At 47.7% G+C, this 20,836-nt stretch overlaps 10 protein-coding genes across 10 annotated transcripts; 6 read left to right on the top strand and 4 right to left on the bottom strand.

The window, feature by feature from the left end:
• Nucleotides 1-420: 420 nt before the first annotated feature.
• Nucleotides 421-2,055, bottom strand: N7508_003007 (putative MFS transporter; the record flags this gene model as incomplete). The annotated part of the gene is made up of 2 exons (XM_058461073.1): nt 421-1,369; nt 1,424-2,055. The coding sequence occupies 2 exons, from the start codon at nt 2,053-2,055 to the stop codon at nt 421-423; spliced, it is 1,581 nt and encodes a 526-aa protein (XP_058321650.1).
• An 861-nt stretch (nt 2,056-2,916) lies between these two features.
• Nucleotides 2,917-3,305, bottom strand: N7508_003006 (DUF3140 domain-containing protein; the record flags this gene model as incomplete). The annotated part of the gene is made up of 2 exons (XM_058461072.1): nt 2,917-3,130; nt 3,199-3,305. Coding segments are annotated over 2 exons (321 nt in total), but the record flags the coding sequence as incomplete, so codon positions are not given.
• Nucleotides 3,306-4,022: 717 nt separating this feature from the next.
• N7508_003005 (formate/nitrite transporter family protein) lies at nt 4,023-5,262 on the top strand (the record flags this gene model as incomplete). The annotated part of the gene is made up of 4 exons (XM_058461071.1): nt 4,023-4,301; nt 4,356-4,476; nt 4,553-4,909; nt 5,117-5,262. 4 exons carry the CDS (start codon nt 4,023-4,025, stop codon nt 5,260-5,262), a joined length of 903 nt encoding a protein of 300 aa, XP_058321648.1.
• Nucleotides 5,263-5,805: 543 nt separating this feature from the next.
• On the top strand, nt 5,806-7,083 carry N7508_003004 (TauD/TfdA family dioxygenase; the record flags this gene model as incomplete). Its single annotated transcript, XM_058461070.1, has 2 exons — nt 5,806-6,105; nt 6,157-7,083. 2 exons carry the CDS (start codon nt 5,806-5,808, stop codon nt 7,081-7,083), a joined length of 1,227 nt encoding a protein of 408 aa, XP_058321647.1.
• Nucleotides 7,084-7,426: 343 nt separating this feature from the next.
• Nucleotides 7,427-10,206, bottom strand: N7508_003003 (fungal specific transcription factor domain-containing protein; the record flags this gene model as incomplete). The annotated part of the gene is made up of 8 exons (XM_058461069.1): nt 7,427-7,847; nt 7,901-8,010; nt 8,082-9,086; nt 9,136-9,274; nt 9,332-9,523; nt 9,579-9,746; nt 10,097-10,122; nt 10,168-10,206. The coding sequence occupies 8 exons, from the start codon at nt 10,204-10,206 to the stop codon at nt 7,427-7,429; spliced, it is 2,100 nt and encodes a 699-aa protein (XP_058321646.1).
• Nucleotides 10,207-10,633: 427 nt separating this feature from the next.
• N7508_003002 (glutathione S-transferase family protein) lies at nt 10,634-11,517 on the top strand (the record flags this gene model as incomplete). The annotated part of the gene is made up of 3 exons (XM_058461068.1): nt 10,634-10,981; nt 11,034-11,365; nt 11,415-11,517. The coding sequence occupies 3 exons, from the start codon at nt 10,634-10,636 to the stop codon at nt 11,515-11,517; spliced, it is 783 nt and encodes a 260-aa protein (XP_058321645.1).
• Nucleotides 11,518-12,091: 574 nt separating this feature from the next.
• Nucleotides 12,092-13,748, top strand: N7508_003001 (uncharacterized protein; the record flags this gene model as incomplete). The annotated part of the gene is made up of 6 exons (XM_058461067.1): nt 12,092-12,134; nt 12,187-12,965; nt 13,015-13,278; nt 13,336-13,500; nt 13,555-13,641; nt 13,692-13,748. The coding sequence occupies 6 exons, from the start codon at nt 12,092-12,094 to the stop codon at nt 13,746-13,748; spliced, it is 1,395 nt and encodes a 464-aa protein (XP_058321644.1).
• An 845-nt stretch (nt 13,749-14,593) lies between these two features.
• N7508_003000 (uncharacterized protein) lies at nt 14,594-15,004 on the bottom strand (the record flags this gene model as incomplete). Its single annotated transcript, XM_058461066.1, has 2 exons — nt 14,594-14,929; nt 14,993-15,004. 2 exons carry the CDS (start codon nt 15,002-15,004, stop codon nt 14,594-14,596), a joined length of 348 nt encoding a protein of 115 aa, XP_058321643.1.
• A 938-nt stretch (nt 15,005-15,942) lies between these two features.
• N7508_002999 (glycoside hydrolase family 43 protein) lies at nt 15,943-16,977 on the top strand (the record flags this gene model as incomplete). The annotated part of the gene is made up of 2 exons (XM_058461065.1): nt 15,943-16,291; nt 16,352-16,977. 2 exons carry the CDS (start codon nt 15,943-15,945, stop codon nt 16,975-16,977), a joined length of 975 nt encoding a protein of 324 aa, XP_058321642.1.
• Nucleotides 16,978-18,657: 1,680 nt separating this feature from the next.
• Nucleotides 18,658-19,629, top strand: N7508_002998 (GNAT family N-acetyltransferase; the record flags this gene model as incomplete). Its single annotated transcript, XM_058461064.1, has 1 exon — nt 18,658-19,629. The coding sequence occupies one exon, from the start codon at nt 18,658-18,660 to the stop codon at nt 19,627-19,629; it is 972 nt and encodes a 323-aa protein (XP_058321641.1).
• Nucleotides 19,630-20,836: the final 1,207 nt, after the last annotated feature.

The raw sequence follows: 20,836 nt of genomic DNA, 5'->3' as shown, positions 1-20,836 counted from the left end.
TGTAACAGACAATACCCCCGGTGGCAAACATCTGCATATGCATACCACGTTTAGTTATACTCTGAAGAGGTATGAAACTCTAGTCTCGCATCCATGAACCCAGCGTTGGCTTGGTAAGATTTATGTGGTGAGGTTGTGTGAACCCCTGGTCTAGGCGCGGACATACCTGTTTGGCATGTTTGCTTTTTCCGAAGCGTCTCAGTTGCATCGCTTAAGAACCCTGGCATATAATTAATCAACTTCTACAAGGCAATATCTTCGTGCCTTTATGCGCCTTGTGCATGCAATTTTACTTAAAGACAAGTGGCTAAAAGGCATGACTGGGGAGTGATTGCTATAGCGCTTTAGAAGTAGGTATCATTCATCATTCGCCGCCACATTAGGCTGAGCGCAAGCTATCCAACAGTAGCCTTAGTAGTCTTAATAGATATAAACAAATTCGTCATTTTGACGGTCAGTCAGATCCTGGAAGGCATTATCTCCAACCTGGACAGTCTCCTGACCAGTCTCTTCCTGGTTACCCTCATCCATGCCATGGTAGTGGTTTTGCATGGAGTGATCAACAATCTCCGCCTTCTTGCCATTTCGGACACGGCGGCGTGCTTGTTGTTTATTAAGGACCCACAGATTAGCCCACTGGATGAGGACAATGGCAGCTAGGGCACCGAAAATACCCAGACATGCACGGAGACCCGGAGTATAGGCCGGCTTGTCTTTCTCGTTGAATAGTAGAGGGCCAATAATGTTTCCCGCAGAACTGGCGGCATTGTATAAACTCATGATCACAGATTTCTTGGTTGTTCCTGCCGTATTGCCGATAATCCATGTGACGATCAGGGGGTTGCCACCGAACAGGAATGCAAGCAGGTAGTAGCCGGCCAACAATTCGCTCTGCACAGATTTGGTTCTGGGTACTGCGAAAAGGATTGCGAGGCCGGCAATTGTTGGGATCATGAAGCCGGCGAGGATGGCACTCTTGATGCGGGCTGTCTGGGCGAGATAACTTGCCAGCAGGATGATGATGAATTGCAGGGCACCAAAGGGCATGGTAAGAAGGGTAGTCCTGTACTTGTCATAGCCGAGACCACTTAAGATGAGAGGTCCGAAGATGTTGGTCACACTGGCGCCAATGTTGAGAAGCAAGGCCATGGCGATCCAAAGGTAAGTCTTAGGCTCGAGGCAGACCTCGTAGACGTGAGCCAACTTGAATTCCGTATTGCCTGCTCCAGTCTGGTTGGCTCTGAGACGCTCTACACCCTGGGCTCTCTCCTTTTCGTTGAGGAAGCGAGCAGTGGCCACATCGTTGTCGAGACGCCAGTAGACGATTGGGGCGGAAATACATGTAATGAGGCCGACAACTAGGAAGATACTAGTAAGAGTAAGAAATAATGTCTCCTTTTCACACATGAGGAGGAGTACTTACATCTGCCATGATTTCAACACATCCGACTTGATCTGTGCCAGTCCGTATGACAGAGCAGCCGCGATGATAGTAGCCAGACCATTGGTACTGTACCAAGCAGCAATTCTGATCGGCTGCTCGGCACGACGATACCATTGACTGGTAATAACGCCAAACAGAGGCAGGCATCCAGCCTCAAACAGGCCAAGGAAAAAACGAGCAGCCATGAGTTCGTTGAAGTTGTGGCATGCAGCCATGCATGTCTGCGCAATACCCCATCCAAGACACAGGGATGGCATCAAGATCTTATGAGGGACCTTAACAATAAGATATGAAGAGAATGGTTGCCAGGCCAGCTGTGCAATGGGACCAATGGATCCAACAAGAGAGTATTGATTGCCGGTCAAGCCCGTGTCCTTCTGTAAACCGAATGTCGCACCGTAGCCCAGGACAGTCTTGTCGAGGATCTGTAGGAAGTAGACCCAAGCAAGAATAATAAGAATAGTCCGATCGGTCTTCCGACAAATACGCTTGCTCTCCTCCTCGGTCATGTGGACACGTTCAATGCCACTGCTGTCCACAGCCTTGTCGCCCTTCTGCGCCTCGACAGTCTCATTGTGCATGACATTGGGCTTGGACATGGCGTTGTCCATTCTGAAAAGGTGAGTGAATGTGTAGACAACCTCTTGGCCAGCCCCAAGGGATATATAGGGATATACACCCCACGCCCGTCGTCATGCATTCGTGTTTCCCCATGTTCCCCCACGTCTCCGCGTCTGCCACAAAAGTCAAATGGAGATCAGCCCACACCCGTCAAGCCATTTAGCGAGTGAGCTTAGCCGTTTGGCCGCTAGCTTGTTTGCTCCGAGCCAATCGTTTACATCTCCCAGTTTTCCGAAAAACGCGGGGGATTCGGGTGTGTTTTCCCCTTCGGCCATTGCCGAGGCAAACCGATTCTCGGGGTCGTGGGGGTCGCTATTCTGCATTCTTTCACTCGGGTCAAGAGACCGATTGTAGAGTGTCGGTCTTTGTTAAAGCCATATCTGATCGTGGCGGCACCCAACGTGCCGACATTGGCCCGTAAAGGTGTCATGCCGCATATATATTCATCACATGTCCAGTTTCATTTGCCGTCGGCCATCTTTCGTTTCTGTCAGCCACCATCGCCAACAGTCTTCAACACTGACCTGGAACATACGATCCAGTCAAACAGTGTAGATGATACGATACAGTTGACCGAAGAACCCGATGTCTCACAGCCTTAGGCACTATCCACCCCACGCCAAGTTCTCCCACTCTGAATACCCTCGCTTATACCTCTATAATCGACAACAGCCTCACGTTTACACCTCTGACCTGAAAGAAAACAATGAAAGCTTCAAAATACCCCATTATCCTATGAAATTAAAAAATTATGGACTAAATTGCGGTCTGACGTCCAACTCCCAAATCCTGAAAGAACACGAAGGACAACGAGCCAAATGCTAAGCACGAACAACACAAATTCACTTCTTTCAAGAATCATGCCCCCAATTCTTAAGCGACTGATATTCCCTACTATTGACATCCCCCGTATTCCTCTGCTCCTGGGCAAGATGCCTGCGACAATAAGAGACGACCCGACGCATATGCTGTAGTTCCTCATTAGTATAAACACCACCGTTGTCCATCGAGCGATCGTAGTCATGATGGCGAGCGCCTTCGAGAATTTGCATGATCATTCGGCCACTGTTCATTTTATCAGTCATCTTTTCTCATTCTTATCCCTTGATGCGGCTATGCGCCCATTGACTGACCTTTGGTGGCCGACTGTCTCGCCTGATTCGCGTTGTGGGCCGTGCCAGCCGGCGGTTTGGGATGCTTTTTCTCCTAGCCAGTCGTTCATTTCTTCGGGGGTCCGTAGTCTTGGAATTCACTGGTTAGTTTGTTAGATACTCGTGTTTTCTTTTGGCTTTTGGATTGGTCTTAGGTGTTTACTCAATGACGATGATGTTGTCTTTGGCATTATTCCAATTGTATATGGTTCGTTGGAAAATTAAAGTTCAATTAGATACATTTCTCAGAGGAGGATGCTATTGCTAGGAAGCATGGTCTGGTGATGGGTATAACGTTATAGTGCTGGGTTCTACATTTGACGTCGGGATTTGGCAATTGTGTTCGACTATTTTATCATGATGACCAGTGCGGTGATGAAAATTTTAAACAAGTGGCTGTGGTGGCTATAGTATCCAAGCGTAAATATTATAGAAGATGTGTTTTGGTTAACTTCATAGTCCCGCGGAGATGTTCAAACTCGAACTAGATCCTTATCTTGCCAAGACCCTGACTTTGATAACTTGGTGAACTGTGACTTGACAAAAGTTAAGAAAGAAGGAAATGATCGATCGTGCGACATGCTATCCACAACGTTATTCGCTTGTCTTTAAACAATTGGCCTGTAACTCAATAACGCGGAGGTGTTCTAGTGTTCATGTCGGCAATGGTCAAGCTTGGAGAGAGATAAGCCTTATACTGGAGCAATGAGGATATAACATCCAGGCCGTGGACTTTTGTCTTTTGTTAATAGAGTAATGTGTGAATCGGTATCTTTCTTTGTCTTTCACAGCCGGCTATTTCGACAATGACATTCGACGCCTTCTCCCCTCGGGAGGTGACCGAGATGGTCTCAAATGCCGGTGTCCTCAAGGGAAACATGCGATTAGACAAGGTGTTCATGAGTGCTGTTTCTGCAGGCGCTTTGCTTGCTTTCGCTTGTGGAACTGCACTCAGCACGAATGCGACACCCTGGTTCCAGACCAATGCCCCAGGCTTGATGCGAACAATCAGCGCATTGGTGTTCCCCTATGGCCTGTGCATGATCTTGTTGACAGGTGCAGATCTCTGCACTGGATCTTTCATGGTATGATATACCAATCGCATACTCAACAATTGAGGCTCACTTCTATCCCTCCAGTTCACCACAACAGCCGCCCTCCACAGACGCCTACCCTGGACAAAGATGTTAATCCACTGGGTAGTAACATTTCTCGGAAACCTAGCTGGATCCCTATTCGTGGTAGCAATCATCTTTGGCTGTAAGAATTCAACCATCCCAGCAGACACAGTTGCGTTTCATATCGAAGAGACTAACAATAGAATCCCACACCCCAGTTGGCAACGTATTCTCAGCAGACCCCTTCAAATCAGCAGTAATCTCATTTGCCACGAAAAAGCAAGTAACACCAGAATTTCACATGATCTTCTTGCGTGGCATCGGTTGCAACTGGCTAGTCTGCTTGGCCTGCTTTTTCAGCCTGCAAGGACGCGACCTCGCATCAAAGGTGATTGGCATCTGGTGGCCCACCTTCGCATTCGTGTCTCTGGGGTTCGACCACGTTGTTGCCAATATGACTTTCATCCCGATGGCCATTTGGGTTGGTGCGCCTGATATCAGTGTGGGTTTATACATTTGGAAGGGTGTCATTCCAACCCTTCTAGGAAATATCGTTGGTGGCGGTGTGTTCTGTGGTAAGTCGTGATCCATTTCTCTTTGGTTTTTCTAGAATGTGTCATGCTCCAACGGCTCGGCTTTCGGGGGCAGGTTCTAAAGCCGTACTGAGTTTGTTGACGTGGGTACATGTATCGCGCACGTCCTTGTCGGCGGTCGGCGGTTGCGGGTTTTGGAGTCTTGAAATGTTCTGTTTGGATGTGGACTGACTCGGTTGATACATGTAGGTACTTACTATTGGTATATGTATCTGCTTGACTTGAACACTTTGCCTTTATATGGAACGAAACGGTTTGATAGTCCGCTGCAGTCGGAGCAGGCGACGTTGAAGGAGACCAATGTTGAGGCTTCAGCTGGGCTTGTTGGATCATGACACGCGCACGAACGCATAGAGGTTCGCTTGCTGAAATGAGCTTTGAAGGTGAAGTTGAACTGCAATATGTCTGAATAAGTATGATAATTCAATATATTCACGGTCGCTCGTGCTTGCGAGTACATGGCACCATCTTGCGCAATAGCTCCTCTGTCATATGTTGGGGTAACAGCCGACGAGCCGTGGCGATGAACCGGCACAGTGCACTGTCTCACCACACCATGGCAAGGGCCAGTTGCTAAGTTACAAGCTAATATCATGCGATGGTCGCCGAGGAAGATCATATCTGCACCCCAGTCACACCAAACACAGATCAATATGCATGTGAAGCTATTCCGACACCCATCAACAGCGACCGAAGCGGCCGATCGACGCGACGAGCCGAGTAACTACAACCCTGCGATATCGCGAAAAATGCGGAGTAGCTGTATATATAAGGATCAGAGTCCTCTATCTGAGAAAACCTCAAAGTATCAATAAGACACGAGGACACGTACTCAAACGAGACTCCACTCGGGTTGAACTGATATCCCATCTATCATCATGGCTCCTGGTCTCGTGGATTCAAGTGCTTTCCCACAGCCTACACCAAAGCCAGTCAAGCTTTCTGTCTTCCCAGATGGATTCAAGACATCTGGTCAGCACCCTCCTCTCTACTCACAAGTTCGCCCTTATTCCGACTTTCCCAAAGTCCACACAGGACCCACAGTGTGGAAGGCTGAGGACTATCGCAACAACCCCGAGCTGTGGACGCATACTTTCACAGGTGAAGAGATCGAAGAGATCAGCAATGCCACCGAAGACTTCATCAAGAGTGGAACTCCTTTGACTGGTATTTCAAAGGTATGATTGACTATCGATACCACAGACAAAACGAGGACTAACCTTCTACAGGCAAACTTCCATCTCCCGAAGCTAGCCAACCGAATGGAAGAGCTTCGAAGAGATCTAATTGATGGCAAAGGATTCTTCCTTTTCCGGGGCCTTCCAGCCCAAGAATGGGATCTTCAAAAATGCGCAACAGCATACATGGGCCTAGGCACATACCTTGGGTACTTCGTCAGCCAAAACGGACGAGGTCATGTCCTGGGCCACGTCAAAGATCTCGGCGAAGACCCCACCAAAACCGACAGAGTGCGCATCTACCGGACAAACGCCAGGCAATACTTCCACACAGACGGCGCAGACTTCGTCGGCCTCCTCTGCGTAGCAAAATCAATGTCCGGCGGCGAATCCGACATTGCATCAACCCACCACGTCTTCAACACCCTCCAAGAACGCTACCCAGATGTGGCACAAACAATGTGCGAACCAAACTGGTACTTCGACCGCAAAGGCGAAGTCTCAGAAGGCGAAGAACAATGGATCCGCGGTAGTATCTTCTACCTAGAAAACGACCGTGCCGGAAATCCCCGCATCTACGCCAAATTCGACCCTATGAACGTGACCTCACTGGCGCGATTCAACACCGGCCCTGATGCACGTATTCCCCCGCTATCTGATAAACAGAAGTACGCACTGGAGGTGTTCGAGAAAGTCTGTAAGGAGCTTGCTCTGCATATGATTCTTGCGCCGGGTGACATTCAGTTCTTGAGTAATGCGCAGGTCTTTCATGCCCGTACTGCATATACGGATCATACTCCTGGCGCTGTTGATGAGCAGGGGCGTCCTGCTAGACGGCGTCATTTGATGAGGCTTTGGTTGGCGGCGCCTGAGTCTGAGGGTGGGTGGAAGTTGCCGTATCATGATACGTTGGAGAAGAAGCGCGGTGGAATCCAGGTTAATGATACGCCGCCTGTTTGTCCTTTGGATGCGGAGTGACATATTTGTTTGTATTTCGTATTGTATATGTTGTAATGTGATAGCTCTTCTTTTAAAATATTTGAACACAGAATGAGATTGCATATTACCTCGATACTAATCATCTTGAGCCTAAAGTATTATGCAAAGATACCAGACAGAATACCATCCTAGAGGCCGTAACACCAACTTCGCCCTACTTTGACCTATCTTGGACTGCCTCTTTTTTGTTCATTTCCAATTCCTCGTGTGGATCATATGGGTAGCATGAAAGTGGCAAAGCCGAAAAGACTTCTGACTCCTGCTGCATAACTATATACATCGCACTATGTACAACCTTGTCCCCCAAACCGATCCCATTCAATTATTCCTGCTGCGGAAACGGAAAAACAGGCAACCAAGGCTCAGTCTGCCCAACAGGATATCCGCCAGCCCAAGGCAAAAGGCCCGGACCATCAATACCAGACCCAACAGCCGTATCAGCAGGCTGCCACGCCCAGCCCAAATCAGACATGAAAAGAGTCTGTAATTCCTCAAGACTCGCCTGCCCAGTATCAAGCGCATCATTCCCACCCAATAGTCTCCCATCACTGATCCGCGCAGAAGATCGATCAAGCTCCGCGTGCGGGTCTGAGCGAACGCTATTTGGCGCGGAGGATGTGCTTGTGCTCGCCTTTTCGGGGGCGTGTCGTTCTGGTATTGTTCTGCGCGCCATGCGGAAGATTGTTAGGGGGTTGAGGACGTAGTCAGGTGCGCTTTGAGCGGGTGTCCCTGTTATGCTTTGGCTTTGGGTTGTACGTTAGTTTTTGCATTGTGGTAAGAGGGGGGGGGTGTTTACTTTGTGTCGTCCTCTGCGTCTGGTTGGTATGGATCATCCGGGATTATGTTCTGTGTTACGACCTCGGACTCGATACCTGAGCGGTCTAGCATTGTCTCTGCTGCGCAGCCCTAGAGAGTAATTGTTGGTAATCCGAACAAAGATTGAACCCCAAGGGAAGACAGAGAAGCTGTAAACCTACCAGCGAATTGGCAATGGCATTCAGCGAATCCATAGACTTGAGAGCAGCAATATTACTCCTCAGCAAAGGGATAGTCGCCAGAATAAGCACCCTCGTACTCTCCTCCCTCGGATCGAGAATCTGAGTAAGATGATAAACAATAATCCGACAACTATCATAAGTAATAGTCGGAAGCCAAGAATCTGCCAACATCCTCAGACCATGGCGAGCCGTCTGACCAATGATAGTAGCCAAAGCGCGCGCAGCGTCGAACAGAACTTGCTGTAGATGTTGGAGGAAATCGTGTTGCTCAGGAGGGAAGTCGAATGCTGCGCGCAGTTTGTACAGAGCTGGTGCTCCTAGTCGATACAAATCGCAAATTGTTTGATAGTGTGCACAGTGTAATATGCAGAGGGAGCCTAGTTGGGATGTGTCTTTTCGAATGTAGATTGCGTCGGATGTGAATTGAAGACTGGCAGGTAGGGATTCGTACCAGGCTCGGCAGTCTGCGTCCAAGAGGGCAAATTCGGATTCTGGGGACCAGGGGACCATGGCGTCTCCTAGGTGTTTGATGTATCGTAAGACCCTCTTGCGAAGTGCAATGTGTCGAATGAAATAAGCCATAATTCCCATGTTAGCAGATACATGGTTAGTATCTTGATCTCCAGGAAGAAGTTTGAGTCGATTTCCCGGATTCAATGTTTCAGTAAGACAAGGCACTTGTTGAGTGAAGTTTCGCTCGTTGCATGGAAGCTGGATTTTAATATCTCTTTCATCCATCAGCGTCAGTTGGTCGACTCCACTACCTACAAGGGCATCCATGATATAGCAACTCCACATCAGCCGCCGGCGAGATTCTCTTGCAGTCACTAGCAGATTGGACCCGGCTTCATGACAAAGTACATCGGTGTTGTATTCCAGGTTGATTTGCAACGCTTGTGTCATCCTTGTGGTGATTCCGCTTAACATGAATGCGTTCGAGAAGTTTCCTAAGCGGACGGCATAGTCATGGAGAAGAACGGCTGCCTAAGATCACGTCAGTCGGGCTAATGGCTCTGTCTATCCTAGTACATACCATGAGATTCTCGATGGTGACAGAATCTAGGGCCTCCAGGATGATACGTTGCGCGATTTTCGCCCACTCGGCCCCTGCATGGAGAATAAACTTTGATGCAAGAGAGGCTTTCGTCTCGCTATATGTGAGAGAGTAGAATCTTGTACTTTATTAGTTCACGGACAGAAATTGCAAAATATAGGGTAAATAATCATACTGGGCTCCCAACGCACAGACAACATGTAGCAAAGCATGATTGTGACGGCTCTTTGCGAGTTCCCCATCCAGTCGCTGTAAAAAGGAGGGCTTGTGCATAAAAGCAAAGGCACGCAGAGGATGAACATTGTTGAAGTATTCTTCAACCAGTACCCTTGTTCGTGACACGTTGGGTAGATGACGAGAAGACAGCCTGATAAATGTTAGATAACACTTAAAGGTCGCTCCAGAGCACTGAGATATCTCACCAGTCTAAGGGATTCGATGAAGTCTCGGGAGGTGCTGGCTCAAGCATCAGAAAAGGCTGCTGCGAAATTGTCGGAGTTTCCAATAACTTCTGTTCATCCTGTCTAGCCGGGGTATAACTGAGAGACCGATCAACAGGCAGATCTGGCGACGGTGATCCCTGATCGTATCTAGGTATCACGTCAATTCTCCGCACCCAAGTAGGTTGCGAAGCCTCGGCAAAGACACATTCTAAACTCTTATCCTCGCACCGGTGACAAGTAGGTCTCTCGCCCGAGCATTTAGTTTTGGATGCACGGCAAGCGGCACAAGAACGATAGGTTCGTTTCCGTTTCGAACGATCCAACTGATCAATCACAATTTTAGATGCATGCGACCTCGGCGGCGTTGAATAGCCAGAGCAGACCAGTCGCAACCGAGCACAATTGCCGCATTCACCTGGTTTTTCATCACACTTGACCTGCAAAGGGCAATTCGATCAGAACACTGCATTACCTCGCGCATGGGCCTAATCTCTTACTTTGCGGGCGCGACATGTGCGACAGCCTATGCATGTTAGCTGTAGTCTTTGTAGTCGGTATGATCACTTACCAAATCGCGATCGTGAAGACTTGGTTGAACCCATTCCATTCAACACGGGGGAGATTTCTCCGCAGTCAGCATGTTTGAAGCATAAGAGTTCTCGGGCTGTCGGCAGGGTCGGCTCTATTGCGAGATCTGCACGTTGAATGACGAGATTGAAGTGTGGGGTAAGTCACTGACTGTTGACTTTTGACTATATCTAAATTATAACTTGGAACATAAATTCACTTAGACATCAAATGTACAGTGTGGTTTAGTTATCTCTTCATGCAACTCGGCTTTTGCGTGGTTTGTGTTCATGCATGGTTACGAATGTCTGTTTACTTCGGCTTTTGCGGTCGCAATATGGGCCATCGGACTCGGGCTTTGGGTGAAGTGCCGTTTGCTGTATAATAAACACGAAATGCATTCATTTTGAAATAACGCTCAGAATCGTATTGCTTAATTCAAGACAAGTGCCATATATACTCTTTAAATGGCCGAGCAACTTCAGTTGACCCTCTACCGGGGGTTTCCTGGATCCGACGAATATACCTGGTCTCCTTTTGTCACGAAAATTGAACTTCGTCTACGCTTTTCGGCCCTCAAATATTCCAAGGAAGCTGGATCGCCTCGTGATGGTCCTCGCGGCAAGATTCCATACCTTACACTTGCCAGACCCGATGGATCGGAAGTTCAAACCCTATCCGACTCGAGTATGATGATTAGAGACCTCATTGACAAGGGCTTGATCGAGGATTTGAATTCATCCTTAAGTCCATCAGAAAGGACGCACGATCTAGGTCTGCGTGCCTTGTTAGAAGAAAAACTATATTTTCTGACAGTAAGCAGTGAAATTGCGGTCTGATTCATGATCCTACTAACCATCGGCATAGTGTCATGAGAAATGGTTTGAGAATTACTATACCATGCGAGACCATGTTCTAGGATCTATACCGTTCCCCTTGCGGGTTGGAGTGGGACTGTTGGTGTATCGCAACATGGCCCAAACACTCCATGGCCAGGGAACACTCCGCTTCACAGGTGATGAGATTGCCTCCATGCGACAGGATCTTTGGGAGGAGATAAACTCGCTTCTTGTCTCCTCAAAGTCTTCATCGAAAACTACAGAGCACAACCAGACTTTTTGGCTGCTTGGTGGAGATGCACCCACTGAGGCAGATGCGGCCTGTTTTGGATTTATCACTGCGGCTTTGGTTTCCACCGCGTACGTTGTCTTCTTCTCGCTTTGGTTCGATGGAAACTTATTATTGCAGATGTCCTAAGGCGCAGAAGGTTGTCAAGAGTCTGCCCGTTGTCGTCGAATATGCGAGTCATATTCATGATCGATTTTTCCCCGAATATAACTTCTGGGAGTGAAATAAATGGGCTCGAGTTGTGATTCTGGGGAGAGCGGACTGCAGGATCGAATTGAACAGTATATTCTGATGTAGTCACTGTTGCGATAATTGTGATGCCGGGAGTGGCTTAGATCGGTTGCAAGTGTATGTTTTAAGTTCGATAAATAAGCGTCAAATTTTGCCTAGGAGTTAGTATGTTGAAATTGGATGTCTACTGACTTGGGAAGCATTCATACCAAGGCCGACGAGGCTGTTTAAGCCTGGCCTCTCTCTCGATGAGTGAAGGGCCCTATATCAATGAGAACTCTTCTCCTAATCTATACTCTACTTGGTAGGTCTAACTAATGCTGATCATTAGATTCATGCCTGACGTATCAGGCATCTCGCCTGGATGCGCCATGATTCTCAACATAGTAATTGCAGGAGATTTCATCCAGCAATGTCAGTTTGTCTCATTTCCAGCTTAAGATGTATATTGCCCGACATCTCCAGACCGACAGATCTACCGCCTTCTCTGGCCCCCACGCAAAACATCGACATCTCCACCGCATGGTCTCAATTGCAGATCACAAGTTCCATTTCTTGATGTCGAGATGGGCTCCAAGACACTTGAAAATGAGGGCCAGGGCGGTGGATGTATGTCCATTAGCATCACATTTGTTAACGGAAACATACTGACATCCAACAGATGCTCCTCCCAGCTCTACCAAGCCCAATGCTACAGGCGGAGAACCACGTGGAACCCATCTTGCCCGCGATGGCGATGGTACCATCGGTGATGACGATGGCGGCGACGATGGCGACAGCGACCATGCCGCCGGCGCTGCTACCTTGCCGTTGAACTTCGACTCCGCAGCTCAGGCTAAATCTCAAAAGAAGAAACGAAAGAAGTCTAAGAAGAAGTCTTCTTCCAAGCAATCCTCACCACCACGAGTCCCTCTCACCCTGCTGTTCCCTACCGGCAACTACCCGACCGGTGAATTGCTGAAATATGCGCCTATCGAGAACACAGCTCGTACCACGGGCGAGGAGCTCCGACATGAGTCTCGGAAACGCGTTGAAGACGAGAATTTCCTGAAAGACTACCGCAAGGCAGCGGAGATCCACCGTCAGGTCCGACAGTGGACGCAGCAAAACGTTACCCCGGGCCAGACACTGACGGAAATCGCCGTGGGCATCGAAGACGGCGTGAGAGCGCTACTCGACAACGATGGCCTTGGTACCGGTGATTGTCTTGTGTCTGGAATGGGATTCCCGACTGGTATCGCCCTGAATAATTGCGTTGCGCATTACACGCCCAACTCCGGCCAGAAAGAAGTGATTCTGAAATCGAGTGACGTGATGACAATCGATTTTGGAGTTCATATCAATGGCTGGATTGTTGACAGTGCTTTCACTATGTCATTTGAGCCAACCTATGACAATTTGCTGGCTGCTGTCAAGGATGCAACGAATACTGGCATTCAGGTAAATCAACTTCTTTCCTCAAGGCTAAGGCGATGGCTGATAATCTTAGACTGCTGGAATCGACGTTCGTATCAGTGATGTCAGCGCTGCCATCCAGGAAGCCATGGAAAGCTATGAGGTGGAAATCAATGGTAAATCTATCCCCGTCAAGGCAGTGCGAGGTCTTAGTGGACACAACATTGAACAATACCGCATCCATGGTGGCAAATCAATTCCATTTGTCAGGAACAATGACAACACCAAGATGGAAGAGGGAGAGGTCTTTGCTATCGAAACATTCGGCACGACTGGCCGAGGCCACATGTTCGATGGTGTACGTTTCCTTTCCTCACTGATAATTCCGTGGATCCATGTACTTACAACAATCTAGATCGGAATTTATGGGTATGGGAAAGACCCATTCGCGCCGAAGAAGATCAAGACCCATCTCGCTAGTGCCAACTCTCTGTATCAGAAGATCAACGAGAACTTTGGCTCGATTGTCTTCGCTCGCCGTTATCTTGAACGGCTTGGTGTTGAGCGTTATTTGGCTGGCGTGAGTCCACATATCTATACCTGTCAGAAGAAACAATCCGCTAACTGTCAACAGATGAACACCCTTGTAAACCATGGCGTTGTTGAAGCCTATAAGCCACTTATGGACATCGAAGGATCATACTCCGCACAGTTTGAACACGTAAGTGCGCGATTTACTTATAGAAACCTTCAATATGCTGACCTTCCTAGACCATTCTGCTGCGCGAATCAAACAAAGAAGTCCTCAGCCGCGGCGATGACTATTGAGTCCCTTAAGGTACTCACCGGGGTATGACACTCCAGCCACTCCTTGACATTTGCCATTCCTGTTTTGTACGCCGTTCAACACGCGTCGCCGCATTCCATTTCTTCTGCGTGCATTCAACATGATGCAATTCAATCGAATTCATCACTATTTGTCTCAATTATAACTTGAATTGTCCTGAAGTCCAACTCAAATCAGCAGATATCACTGTAAGCATTGATTGGAAGACAAAGTAGAACCTTTATCTCAACATGTAGTGCCAACGGCAAGATCCACCGACTGGAATGTAAATGCACGCAATACCCCACCCCTCCAACCATGAAGAACTCGGGAAATTAGGACATAGTCAGGATAAATTTCCGACGCCCAGAAGAGCTGAGACCATGAAGAACTAGCTTGCACCAATAAGAACCGATCAGCGCCGTGTCAGGCTTGCGGGTATGGCCAGATGTCGTAACATTCCGGCGGTTTGCTGCATGTTGACGCCACATTCTTGGATGTGCGGGGGTTCACCTGGCCTCGTCATAGTTGTAGTTCAAGCTGGGAGTCTTTGGCGAATGGTTTGGCTGGATTTTCACTAATCGTTCGACTTGTCCTTGTCCATTTTGATGTCATGGTCTCGCCGCTTTTTGCGTAGTTGTGGGGTTGGTCAGCTCACACTTGTAAGCGACCTAAACTATAGTGGCTCATGCCTGTTTTTCCTTAAATTGAAATTGGATTTGGAGGCTGAGAGATCACTGTTATGCAAATGAAACCAATATGCAGAATACGGCTTTGACTTGTTTAGGTTCTACGTACATGACTCCAATCTGCTCACACCTGTGCCCTAATATCCCTATCCAGAGCTTCAAACACACTCTGCTTTGATACTAACAAGTGTAACGTCAGCCTCAAAGCACTGCTTCTTGCTATCTACATTAAAAGTCTCGAAGAGAGTAGAGTCGTCGCAGTCAGCGGCAGTGTACGTGTTCAACACGGTAGAGGTTCCATCAGCGCACGAACCAGACTCGATGTAGGCAGTGAATGATCTGATTGGGAAGTTCTCGACATTGATGCAGGATCGGGCGTAGGCGTTCGCGGCGTCGATGCTTGGGATGGCGCAGCCGGCGTAGTAGAAGCCTGCGTAACCGATTGTGGGGTTTGCGACTGCTGCCACTGTCAGGGCAGAGAGTAGGGTGATTGTCTGTTTTATTAGATCGGATTAGAATGATTGCAGTTATTCAATGCAAAGGCTCTTAGTGCACACCCTGGTCATCATTTTGAATAATTTGAAACTTGTTGTTCTATATTCCGTTTACGAGGGAGACTGTTGGCTCTTTATATTTCTATTGAGATTTTCCTCCCTCTCATGATGAATTCAAAAGCACAAAACTAGCTGTCAAGGCTTAACCTTCTTAGGAAAATGTTCGATTCTCGGCTGAACCAGGAATAGTTTCGAATTATGCAACACTGACGAGTATAGTACGTTCCAGGCTACGATGTTTCCGCTTCAATGACATGGATGATTGCTACTATAGATCTACACTTTTTGTAGCTTATTTTGGTTAGTATTTGGTCACTTATCAGCTTATGGGCGTGTGGAGAGGGACTGTTACTTTGTAACTCAACGCCCGGTGGTATCCATGGCGCCACCTGTTCTGCAATGGCTCTGTAATAGTCAACTACTGTGCAGGAAGTTTGAATGTTTTCATCTCCTGTTGTTTGTTGATCGACACTCTATCTAGACGTAGTCAGGAACCGCTCCCAAAACCGAACCATGCTCCTGAAAAGGCGGCCCATGAACATACCAGTAGTGGGGCTCACGGGCCGACTTAGGAAACTGGTGCCATTTGTGCAGAAAGTATCGCTTATTGTTGCCTGTTCTTTTTCAATTATATAATGCTTAGAAGGATCTTGGTAAATCGTTTAGGTTCGTGCCGAAGCGGTGGCTCAACCCTGGATAAGGCATCATAACATTAATGATTGCCGAGCAAGTTGAGTACATGTACTGTAAATTACTCTATGATTGTGGCTTGTGGCATTCTTGTAAAAGCGGCAGCTCCAAGAAACGAATGAAGTCAAGCGCCCTCCCCCCCGCCGGGGTACTCGGGACCTGAAACCAATTTAATTTCTCTGCCTTAGTAGGAGTATATATCGCCGCCCGTGGAGTCATGTAAAATGTAATTACAGGGTTTAATCTCCTGAAGAAACTCTAGAATGGTTTTCAATATTCTTTCCTTCCTCGGTATACTTGCGTTCTGCAGTCAGGCTTTAGGATGGACCAACCCCATCCGTAACCCGGGTGGAGCCGACCCTTTTGTTGTTTATACTGGCGGCTATTACTATATTCTCACTACCACGTGGAGCGATGTTGAGATTGCACGTTCCACAACTGTGGCAGGCCTTGAAAGTGCGACTAAGAAAGTTGTGTATACCACGACTGATACCTCACACTGCTGCAACGTGTGGGCTCCCGAGGTACACTACCTTGGCGGCAAATGGTACATCTACTACACTGCAGGAAAGAGTACAGATCTTGATGGACAGCGGCTCCATGTTCTGACGGGTAGATTTCACACCTAACTCCCACTATCAATCAAATGGCAAAGTTGCTAACAATGAGCAGGAGGTGCTACCCCATGGGATACATTCACTTACAGCGGTCAATTGACAACGGAATGGTCCATTGATGCCTCAGTCCTTCGATTCAATGATTACGGAAACTACTTGATGTTCTCGTGCTTCCACGGCGTGACCTACCAATCAATCTGCCTTCAGAAGCTAGGGTCAGACTATGTCTCATTGACCGGCAGCATTTATGTAATTTCGCAACCTGATCAATCATGGGAGAAGAACGGCACCCCGGTCAACGAAGGACCTGTCGCACTTTACTTTGGCGGCAAGACATATATAACCTACTCCGCATCCTATTGCTGGACTGCCAATTACTGTCTGGGTACATTGAAATGGGACGGCAGCACCGCCCCCACATCAGCAAGTGCTTGGACAAAGAGCAGTAAATGTGTGCTCTCCTCGGCCAATGGCAACTATGGAACTGGACACAATTCGTTCTTTTCGAGTCCTGACGGCTCACAGACTTGGATCGCGTATCATGCTACCACTACTAGCACTGGTGCCTGTGACGATAGTCGGTACACTATGTTCCAATTATTGGGGACACATAGTGACGGTAGCCCGAACTTTGGAACTCCAGTCGCTTGGACACATGCACATAGTGAGCCACGTTCATAAGAGGCCGGAAGATTTGAGGGAGCGCCATGTTCTGTATAGATAGCAACAACTTTCAATGGGTATCTATTCCTTGTCTAGCAATGTTCCATTCTCGCAATAGAACGTACTGCAAAATAGTAAACTTGGTAGCAGTAGCGTGGGGTGAGTGGAGTTAATTTAGAACGAAGTAGGCTTCTTGGTGTCTCTTTTAGGGTTGAATATATATAATGGAAAAACAAAGCTAGTATATGCTACTTTCACTAGTGCAGGTAGGACAACAAGTGCTCGGCCATGATTGGAGATATGTATTTCAACATGTCAACAATCAAAGTAGATGAATATGGGTGATACTACCGAGGCATAGACTCATCTCCTAAAATTTGACTTAGGCCATTTGGTAAAGTTTGCAGTGAGAGTTTCTTGCCGCTGACTTTAATTTTACACTGATTGAAGGAGCGTGTGAGCATTTTGAGTCTGCTTTTGCGTGCTCACTCAACGGTATGGGTCAAATCCTAATATCTCCCTCGCTATGTAGTAGAATACTGAACATGAACCTCAACATCCCGATATTACACTAAAAAGGGGCGTTTTATTTTCAATGGTCGAAGTGTTTATTCTCATGACGAAGACTCGGACAATTGTAAGGCTTTAGATCCGTTCCGCCCGCATTTTTTGGCTGCCTCTTATCTCGCTTTGTAGACAATTGAATGGTTTTGCTTAACCTGAACATACCTGATGATGTCGTGAGAATGGAAAACAAAGGAATTTTCATGACGCGTGCCTGTCTTGGCATAGGGCGGAATGGGAAGGGGACGATCTTCCGTGGGATCCTAAAGTGACGTCCTGCCAAGCTTGCTTCGCCCCAACCTTCCTCGCTTCATACTTTGTCTTCTACTTTTTTTTATTAATGCATTTTTTATCCCCTGGATTTATACCCTTGTAGGAGTGGAGAAGTAGCTTAATGATTCAAATTATTGACCTAGTGGGGGATACCCATAGCTGATCATCAAGGTACATGTACAATTCTGTAGGCTGGGTCCAATCAAGCTCTGCAATATCTCGCATTTATGATAGATCGCGTTCCTTACATGCTAAGGCTTTTGCTGATGCCATTTGAATATATCAAGCATCGTTGGCCAAAAATTGAAATAGCAGAAACCGGAAAAGCTCCAATGATTACGATGCGGCGGATGATTGAGTTCCGAGTCTGACCAACGATTTGATGCATGACGATCGAAGTTCAGGAGGCCAGGATTAGTCACAAGGGTCTAGCGGGTCGATCATTTCAGCGGCTGATCGGCGTCAATGGCTTCGCACGCGTACTCGTCACCGTCCTTGATTGGCATTTGATATGAAACATATCACAGTAGGAAACCATATGCTCCTGGGGGCTTGGCCCCACCCGCGCGGCCCAGTAGATGTTTGGGATCTGCTCTTCCCCAGAGGATCTGGATGCCATTGTAGCTGACCACGTACGCAATCATCCATGTGTCTCTCGCCAAGAATGCAGGAGGTAGGGGAGGCGGCTCATGCATGGGATACGACGTGGAGCACAGTTGAAGTCCATAAAGCAGCTTGTCTCCGAGTGTTCAGGAGATTAGATCAAGAACTATTCTATCCAAACTATCTATCACACTATCTTTGAAACATTCTTGTCTACACTTTTTCAATCCAGAGTCTTAAGAAGACCATACCATCATCATGTTGGTAGCACACTCTACCACCACTCCCAACCTCTACTCAGAGAACAACAGGAAGCACACTGCTCCTGCTCCTGCTCCTGTCCCATCAACTATGGCAGCTCGCCTGTTCAACAAGCTCGACACCGTCCACCAAATTGAAGAAGCCCACATTATGCATCTATCTCGACAAGTTGAGATTGGCATGCAGCTGTTCCCTGAAGAGAACATTAGATTACACCCCGTAGCTGGCGGCGGTGTATCTGCTCTCACAACTCCTCAGCTCGGCAAGCAATTGAACCGCACCCTTGGCCTAGGCATGAAGGGCATGGTCACCGACAAAGATCTCTCCAACATCGAAGCTTTGCACGACAAGGCAAACCTCACACCGACCATCCTGCTCTGCCCTTATGCCGACCAAAGTGTTCTCCAAGCGCTTGCCATGCGTAGCTACGTTGTCGAAGGCTTCCTCAACATTTACGCTCGTTCTTTGAGTGAAATCCACGTGGACTTTGATCCAAATATGGAGGCACCTGCTGAACTTCCCTTTGGATCCAACATGCTCGTTTGCCGTGCTCCTGCCAACGAGGCCGGAATGGGTGCTTTTGTTCACGCCTCAGTCGCTGGCTTCAAAGACGACGGCCGTTCTGATGAAGTTCTCCGCAGCTTAGCTGAAACAGCAGCATTGAGATCCGACACAAACCTCTATTTCGGCAAGATAGACGGCCAAATCGCCGGGTGTGGTGCCATGGCACTGATGGAGACAAAGTACGGCCGTGTCGCGCATCTCTACATCGACAGCACAACGCCAAACTTCCGTGGCCGTGGTGTCCAGCAAGCACTAATCCGGGCTCGTCTCATCGATGCAAAGCGCCTGGGCTACGACTTCGCCACTATTCATGCCCGCCCCGGTATTGGGACAGGCCGCAACGCCGAGAAGGAAGGGTTCGGTCTCGCATTCACCAAGCCCATCCTGACCAAGAAAACCAATTAAGAGGTCCTTGGTCGCACACCACTTGTTCTGTTTTTTATTTTGTATACATAATTCAGGGGTCCATTCGCCGGGAAGGGACTTGGTACCTCGATCTTCATTTTCAGGCGTTTCATATTTTGGTCTAGAACAAAAACCCTGGCGTTCGTTATCTTTCTCAGGGTTGGTTAGTATATACTTGGAGTTGGATATTTGTTCAGAATCAATGATCAGGCTTACATGCCTTATACGCTAAATTGATGCAATTTTCTTTCTAACTTTTCTTTCTTCCAATTCCAAATATTGTAGCCGCTCTTATCTTTTAATTCGCGAAAAATGGAGACTATAAAATTGATTCTTCATGGGACCCGTTTCAAGGACTACGAAGTCTATGCACAGATGCTATTATTGCTTATGTGAATTTAGTTGTTTCATATAGCAATTGGATGAAGTTCAGCAAGGGATGGCAGATGTGGGTCTGTTTCGTAGATCATCAACTGTCGGTGTCAACCGGTTTAGGTCTGTTTTTCGCCCCTAAAAGACTGAGTGGGACACTGCCTACACAAAAAAGCGTAGATATACTTATACGCTACATGTATTGGTAGATTGTTCACCACTTTGGCCTTGACTAAGGTAATTTTCAGGAGTGTACAGCATGTATGACATGCAACTACTTTGCTTGCTTATTATAATGAAGTACGCAAGACCTGACTTCCGTTTATGTGAAGGGTCATATTCAGGTTCCAGGAAAGTTAAGCTGGAAAGTCCCTTGAGCGTTTTTAGCGCCTGCTTCTGTGGGATGATGTCGATCAAGGATCTCCCGGACGGCGGACCGTTAAGCCGGGTGGGAATCGATAGTTCGTCCGGTGGAAATTGCCAAGGTCTTAGATTCATCATCACGTTCCGTGACGGGTGTGGCGTGCGAAGATCAAACTCAGGGTCCTTGATCTACACCCGTTGGCGCGATCATGTGGATTAAGGTGCAAATAATTGCATATGCTCAGTGGAGAACACCCACCAATGACAATCGTTTGTGAAAGTCGGTCTGCAAAGGGGGATGTTTATAAATAGCAAATATAGGCTTTCTTTTTGTCATCTGTATGGCTCACGTATGTGACTTGCAGAATTGCTGTCCGGTGAAAATTGACTGAAAAGCTTGATCGACGGGCTAGAACTTATTGAATTACAAGAAGAAGTAATATTCGTGCAAGTTTGACGTACGCTTTACAGC

Source organism: Penicillium antarcticum (assembly GCF_028974205.1).
Source record: "Penicillium antarcticum strain IBT 31339 chromosome Unknown utg000003l_segment0_segment0, whole genome shotgun sequence".
Lineage (NCBI taxonomy): Eukaryota > Fungi > Ascomycota > Eurotiomycetes > Eurotiales > Aspergillaceae > Penicillium > Penicillium antarcticum.
The sequence above is the reverse complement of the archived record's forward strand: the minus strand, read 5'-3'. Positions and strand labels throughout refer to the sequence as shown.